This window comes from Peromyscus californicus, unplaced genomic scaffold (genome assembly GCF_007827085.1).
Source record: "Peromyscus californicus insignis strain IS unplaced genomic scaffold, ASM782708v3 Scaffold_15__1_contigs__length_86483966, whole genome shotgun sequence".
Lineage (NCBI taxonomy): Eukaryota > Metazoa > Chordata > Mammalia > Rodentia > Cricetidae > Peromyscus > Peromyscus californicus.
Genome location: NW_026294447.1, coordinates 63,248,018 through 63,255,553, shown reverse-complemented (window position 1 = coordinate 63,255,553; position 7,536 = coordinate 63,248,018). Strand labels below are relative to the sequence as shown.

The 7,536-nt window shown below is 42.1% G+C and overlaps 1 gene segment (V, D, J or C); it reads left to right on the top strand.

Annotated features, from left to right (window-relative positions):
* Window positions 1-6,658: 6,658 nt before the first annotated feature.
* On the top strand, window positions 6,659-7,217 carry LOC128110369 (immunoglobulin heavy variable 3-48-like). The segment is given in 2 exon segments: window positions 6,659-6,734; window positions 6,835-7,217. Coding segments are annotated over 2 exon segments (429 nt in total).
* Window positions 7,218-7,536: the final 319 nt, after the last annotated feature.

The window sequence follows — 7,536 nt, the reverse complement described above, 5'->3', positions numbered from 1 at the left end:
AAGTCTGGTCCAATAGTTGTGTGAGGACCATGTTCCTGGCTAACAGGAAGCTGAGACTTTAATGTCATGGCCACAACAACTTCACAGCCACAACTGCACTAGTGAATGACTCAATAACTGGAAATGTGGTCAAGTCAGGCTGACACTTGAGACTGCCCATTGTTGTCATTGTGTCTTATTTACAACAGATCATAGTTAACAGGGTTTTTTGGTTGTTTTGTTTTGTTTTGTTTTGTTTTGTTTTGTTTTGTTTTGTTTTGTTTTGTTTTGTTTTGTTGAGACAGGGTTTCCCTGAGTAGCTTCCTGCCTTTCCTGGAACACATTCTGTAGCCCAGGCTGGCCTCGAACTCACAGAGATCCACCTGCCTCTGCCTCCCAAGTGCTGGGATTAAAGTTGTGTGCCACTACAACCTAGCGGTTAACTGTTTTTTAAAATTAATTTTTAGTGCATTTCCTCTGATAGCCAAACACCAAAGTTCTGGTATTTTCTGTACAATCATAAAGTAGATGTGGATCCCTAGAGGGAGGAGACCAAGGAAGTTGAGAGCACTGAATGGAAGATTGCTACTCTAAATAAATGAAGGGAGGAGTCAAATATTAATAATCCCCAGGTTTCCCAGAGGGTTCCAATAATTAGGCTGAGTTGTCCACAAGGCACAGATTATCATCACTGATACCATTTCCATATTTTGACTCTCTTGCCCCTTAGTTCAATTGTTGGTGAAAACGAAGCCCAGGATTTGTTTTTCTCCTTGGTATCTTCTATACACCCAATGATGTACATCCAAGGATGGATGTATGGGTCTGATGAGTGAGGAGGCTCCTGATTGGCCACACTCTCAGGCCATGGGCTCCCCAAGTTATACCATAGGATTCTACATGGTCTGAAAATACCAGACTCAATATAGTCTTAGACAATGATGTGAGGATATACTGAATTTGTGACATGGCATGAGAACATTTGGTGTTGACATTTCGTAAAGGGGCAATTTGATGTTCCAATAAATGTGGGAAGCAACACATGGATACCTGTGACCTCCTTCAGTTTCTATGGAAGAACTACATAAAATGATGCTCTCATGCCTCAGATATTCCTCAGAAGAATAACCATTGTCAAATATAGCAGATACTTTTATTATTTTATTAATAAAACTTGGGATTAAGATATTAGGGTATAAACCTGATAGCTCCACAGAGCCTCATGGAAATCATCGGCTGATCCTCCTCTCCACCTTCCCAGATTAAAAAGACCTGAGAATCTTTCTCACCCCTCCCTATTCCTTCCTGTGTCTGTCTGTCCTCCTCTGGGTCTGTCCAAAAATTCTATAGTTTATTCTGGCCAGATGAACATGGATTCTTCCCTCTGAATCAAGATTTAACTTTATTGTCAGGCTTGGAGTGACAGTGTAAACAAATCTCACGCCGTATTTTTCCCTTTTTGTCTAAATAAAAAGGAAAAGTTTTAATTCTAACATAATAAAACTATATATAATAATAACAATTATCAGATATTATCTCAATAAAAAGGAAATGTATTAAATTTAATAAAGTTAAACTATACACAATAAGAACAATTATCAGGTAAGAATTATATTCACAATGTGCAGTCCATTTTTATTTGTTAAATTCAGAGAATGTACTCCATTATCTATCCTCTCTTGGTGAGTCTAAAGGTTTGTACATAATTTACTTTCTGTCATAACTAAGGAAAGCAGTAACTCTAACTATCTAGTCTTCAACTGAAAGGGAAAAATCAGTAGACATCTTGAGAGTCGCTTCGCCCTCCCCTCCTCCAAATGTATTTGCTGACCAGCAGTTTTAGAAGTGTCAGAAGTTGAACTTAAGCCTGGAACAATAAATCTATGTATCCTGGACTTGGCAAAACAAGATATGGGGAGTAGTGGACTCAACTGACCAGAAGTTGACCTTAGAGGAGAGTAGGACTGGAAAAATAAATCTGAATGTATATATCCTGGGTTCAACAAAAACAGGACATAGGGAGTAAAACAAAAATTGTCTCTAAGATCCCCTGAATCCTGTTAGCCATCAGTAACCTCATGCTTATAGTTCAGCCAGTAACTTCAAAGAACTGACTCACACTTAGCCCCCTGGTCCAATCCCAAGCTGCATATAAACTTTTCCTATATAACCCCTTAAAGTGAGTGCTCAGGGCCGTTTTCCACCCACTGTGTGGGATGTTGGATGGCGGACCAAGCTTGCTTGTTTTGTTAATAAAAACTTCTGTGTGCTTGCATCAGATAATGGCTCAGTGGTGGTCTTGCCTGGGAGTCTTGTGACCTGGGCACAACACAACCACATCAGATATAATATAATATTTCCAGAGTAAACAGGAAGTGCAGAGCAAACAACTTTCAAAACTATAGAAATAACAAAGACATCTGGATGCCTAGTCAGTCACCCCAAATTTCTTTTGCAGCATTAGAGCATCCATCTTTGGCCTACAGATGTAATATATCTGACAGACATTTTTGTGGAAGCTGGTTATAGTTCTATTTTTGTTTATGTTATTACCCTTTTTTATTCCTGGACAATACTTGATAGTCATTCTTATTGTATATAGATTGCATTAGGTCTAGAACCTTCTTTTTTTGTACAAAAAGAGGAAATGTAGCAGTATTTGATCCACCCATGACCTTGGCCTATAGGGCTCAAAAGAGGTGGTGCTTCTTGATGTTGTATTGACCTCTTAAAATGAAGGGAGATGGGTCATGAGTTCCTTCTCCCTGCTGCCTGCTAGATGGATCTGCTCCTGGTCAGATCAGAGGATGACTTCAGCTGTCGACTCCATTCTGTATTCATGAATGTATTTCCTCAACTTACCTTAATGAATTAATTCCCCTAATAATCCTTAAACTGACTCCTGTGGATATGTCGCATTCACCTGCTTCAGACTCAAGCAGGAAATCATTTACAGGAAGTTAGAGGAACTTATTTCTAGAATTAGTTAGTTTTCTAAATGACCATTAATATAATGAAATAAAGTGTGTATATATATATATATATATATATATATATATATATATATATATATTATAAATTGAGGTAGTATTTATACTTTAAGAAAAGTTTTAAAGAGTTAAAGTAAAATCGAAGTATTTTGAGATTAGTGACAATAGATTAGTCCTTTAATTTTGGTTTTCCTCCGTTCCATACCAGTTGGCTCTTCTGAAATGAGACAGAGACTTTGGTTTTTCCTTTTAACAAGCATGCTAGGAGTTAGAGAAGGGGAGAGCCACACTCCAACTCCAAAGCTAGCCTGAACTTTTAATTGAATTGGGACCACAGAAAGTCCACTTCCTTATATGTCTGCAGAAAACAGCAGGTGAGACACCTGGGCATTGTAAAAGGGGAAATAGGTTACAAAAAAGAAAGAAGCCTTTTCCATGTTAAGAATGGGAAGGGAGCTGGGTGGTGGTGGTGCACTCCTTTAATCCCAGCACTCAGGAGGCAGAGCCAGGCAGATCTCTGTGAGTTTGAGGCCAGCCTGGACTACAGAGCAAGTTCTAGGACAGACACAAAAACTACACAGGGAAACCCTGTCTTGAAAAATCAGAAAAAAGGAATGGGAAGCAATATTGTGGTACAGGGAGTCAAGACTCTGTATGGTTCCACAAGGGATGCTTTGAAAATGGAAGAATTAAATGAGGTTATAACCAATTTAGCTGAGATTAACATAACGTTTATCATCATTATCAGTTTGCTAATTCATATTTTATCCTTTAAAAAGTGGTTTGATAATTACCAAACAATGCAACATAGGAAACCTACCAATGATCACAGTCTCAAAAAAGAAGAATATGCTGACGATGACATCATAGGAGAAGCTGTAGGGGGGTAAACAGCTGCTGTGGTGATGCTCAGCTGTGTGGGCAGGGAGGGCAGGATGCTCCTCTGTGCAGGGAGGTACAGAGAACCTCCTGAAATGCAGACTTAGGGAAATGGGTAGAAAAAGCCCAGGGAGCTGGGATATAGTACAGGAGGCTCCCAGGGCACCTGCCATGAGTAGTGGTGGACAGCTGCCCAGGGAGTTCAAGGAGACCACTGCTGGCTGTCACTGCACTGCACAACTGGGCAGAGGGCACAGGCAGTGCAAGGCCAGGCTTAGGCACAAGGTGTGCAAGGGCACAGGGTGACCTGAATGACAGAGCCAGCTGGCGGTGGACTGCTCACTCTGTCCCAGTGGCCTGTAGTGTTTAAGGCCAGGAGGGTGGGCTGTGGCCAGAGACTGCCTCAAAGAGACCGCAGCAGGAAAGGCCCATGACGGACTGGGAGGGTCTCGGGTAAGGGGTGAACCTGGCCACAGTGGTGTCAGCTTTGCAGCACTGGTGTGATCTAAGGGCATGCACTGGGTGCCAGATGCAGCAGCTACTTTGATTGACCTCTGAATCAAGGTTTGAATATATTGGCGGTCTTGGAGTGACATTGCAATCAAATCTGCCACAACATATAACCTTAAACCTGCCTGTCTGAGAACCAGGCTTCCTTACTAAATTACAAACACATAACTCTGTTATGTAAGGAGCCACAGTGGTGTAAATGAGCCTTGGGATGCTTGAGTGTTGAATATTTATAGAATACAACCATATTATTGGTTAGGTTTTCTTGAATTCCATCATTCATACAGTGTCCACCATGATTGTGAGATCTGCACTGAGCATAGGCTCTCTTGAGCCCAGGTCAAGAGAACATATACAGGCAGGAAAATATGCAAACAGGACATCATTGTGCTCATGGAAACCAGCCAAGTCCTGACCCTGCATCTCTGGTAGAGGAGTGCACCCTAGGATTCAAGATCTGCCCATTTATTGATAAACACTGGAGACAGAACACTCACAGTGGAATTGAGGCTGGCCTGGGTTTTTCTTGTTGTTCTTATAAAGAGCTATTCATAACAAAGAAGAAATTCTGGGGGTGTGAGTGGACATGAGTAAGAGGGAAGGTGGACATGTGCGACAGTTTCCTGATCAGAATCCATGGCATTTGCAAGTGCCCAGTGAGAGGTACAGCTCATAGAGTCTGTGGGAGGATTGTTACAGCCTTAGGTGACCTTCTAACTCTCCTCTGTGCCATCTGGATTTATATTCAATAATTACTACATGCACTACTTCTGCCAGGCTCCACGGAAGGGGCTCTAGTAGATCTCATACATGTGAGACTGGTGTTCAGATAAAATATGTAAACTCTATTAAAGAAAAACTGTCCATACCCAGAGACAATTCCAAGAATACTCTGTAGCTTATAATGTATAGTCTGAAATTCAATGAAACAACCCTGTATTACTGTATCAATAATACACATCAAGAACATATTAGTATGAGCCCAGACACAAGCAGAATGTACTTATGACCATAAGGAGCCAGTGAGAAAGAAAAGAGGTGAGAATCCTCCTAACCAAGAGCATGGGGGCATGAAGGCCAGACTCCTGACATCTGGGCTGCCTCTCCACTTCACAGGAAATTTTCTCAGAAAAACTCTCCACAAGAATGGTGTATAGTCATATTTAAACTGTTAAAGTATAAAACAGTATTTTCAACTGTGGTGCATATATTTAAATGTATGTACTCTGACCCAAACAAGATGGGAACTATCATACAGGGAAGAACTAACTCTGCTGTGGGTACGAGGATCAGATTCTGTAATAATTTAGGGACTCTTAAAAGTGGGCTCCCCTAGACTCAAGCAGAGCCTCAGTTGGGTTTCATAGTTGAAACAGTATAGGATTCAAGTAAAACAGGAAGGTCAGGCATGGTGAGTGAACCATGAGTTATGGATGAGCTTCACACTCACCATAGACCTCACACAAGGTGTGCATATCAGACCAAACACTGACCACGTTGTTCAGCTTGTCGTAAGATGTGTGGAAAGTCATTTATCCTGGGAAGGCTCCTGCAAGGAGGCTCTCTAGAAATTATCTACATACAACAGCCCCTCAGTAAAAGGTAAGATCTGCAATTAATCTACAATCATGTGTTTCCTGGTGTAAAGATGGAAGTAGATAATGGAAACTGGGAGTTTAAAGGAGGCAAAGAGAGAATTTCAGGGTGCAGAACAAGTGAGTTTGCTGTAGATAGGAATGTCTCCATAGCAACCACAAGGCATGAGAGTGTCAGTGACAAGTGATATCTCATCTGTAATCCTTTTATGTCACATAAATATGTGAAATTCAGATAATTCCAAAGTGTTCCTGTCACAAGCATGGAGTTCTGCTAACCTCTCCACGGAGGTGTGACCCTGTCCAAGATCCACGTATGGGAGAAGCAATGTCCAGCTCAGACAGTGGGAAAGACTGAGCTCCTAGATAGACACACAGCTGTGTGTGTGGTGTTTTTAACTTCACCAAGAAGACATGACAGTGTGGAAACACAGCATTTTCTGAGCACCTACACAAAGATAGCTAAATGAAGTAAGGACAGGTTCCATACAGAAGTACAATATTATTTCTACGTCTGTCATCAATGTCTTTGATGACTTATAACTGCTCTGAGGACTGCATTCCTCCCCGGGTCCAATCCCAGCGGTTGCTATAGCTGGACAATATGCAAATAAGGCTTCTCTGTGCTCATGAAAACCAGCCCTGCCCTGACCCTGCAGCTCAGGCAGAGGAGCCCAGACCTGGATTCCCAAGCCCTCCCACTCAGTGATTAGCACTGAACACAGAACACTCACCATGGACTTGAGGCTCGGCTGGTTTTTCCTTGTCTCCATTTTAAGAGGTAATTAGTAGAGAGAGGATACTGTGTGTTGTGTGGAAACAAGAAAGAGAAAATTTGACTTCTGTGATATTTTTCTAACCACATTTCTCTGTGTTTTCAGGTGTCCAGGGTGAGGTGCAGCTGGTGGAGTCTGGCGGAGGCTTAGTGCAGCCTGGAAAGTCCCTGAAACTCTCCTGTGCAGCCTCTGGATTCACCTTCAGTAGCTATCACATGAACTGGGTCCGCCAGGCTCCAGGGAAGGGACTGGAGTGGGTCGCATACATTAGTAGTGGTAGTGGTACCATCTACTATGCCAATGCCGTGAAGGGCCGATTCACCATCTCCAGAGACAATGCCAAGAACACCCTGTACCTGGAAATGAGCAGTCTGAAATCTGAAGACACAGCCACATATTATTGTGCCAGAAGCACAGTGATCCAAATTTCCTGTGGTCTCAGACACAAACGCCCCTGCAGGGTGCTCAGGACCAGCAGGGGGCGCTGACAGGACAGAGATGTGTGGGTCTTGGATGAGCCTGTTCAGAGAGGCATAAAATGCTGGCCTCTGTTTCTTGGCTGCTTCTCCATATCACACTCAAGGATTCTCTTTACAGGTGTAGTGTGTAGTAATCCTTGAAGTGTCCAAATGTTTATTCAAGTTTCTTTTTCCATTATTATGTAGTTTTAGTTTTTTATTATGTTTCTCTATGTACATTCCTCCCTCCCTCCATCTCTACCTCTCTCTCTGTCTCTCTGTCACTCCCTCTCTCCCTTCCCCCTTTTCCTCTGTGTATGTTCATGTGTATGTGTGTATTTCTGCTGAC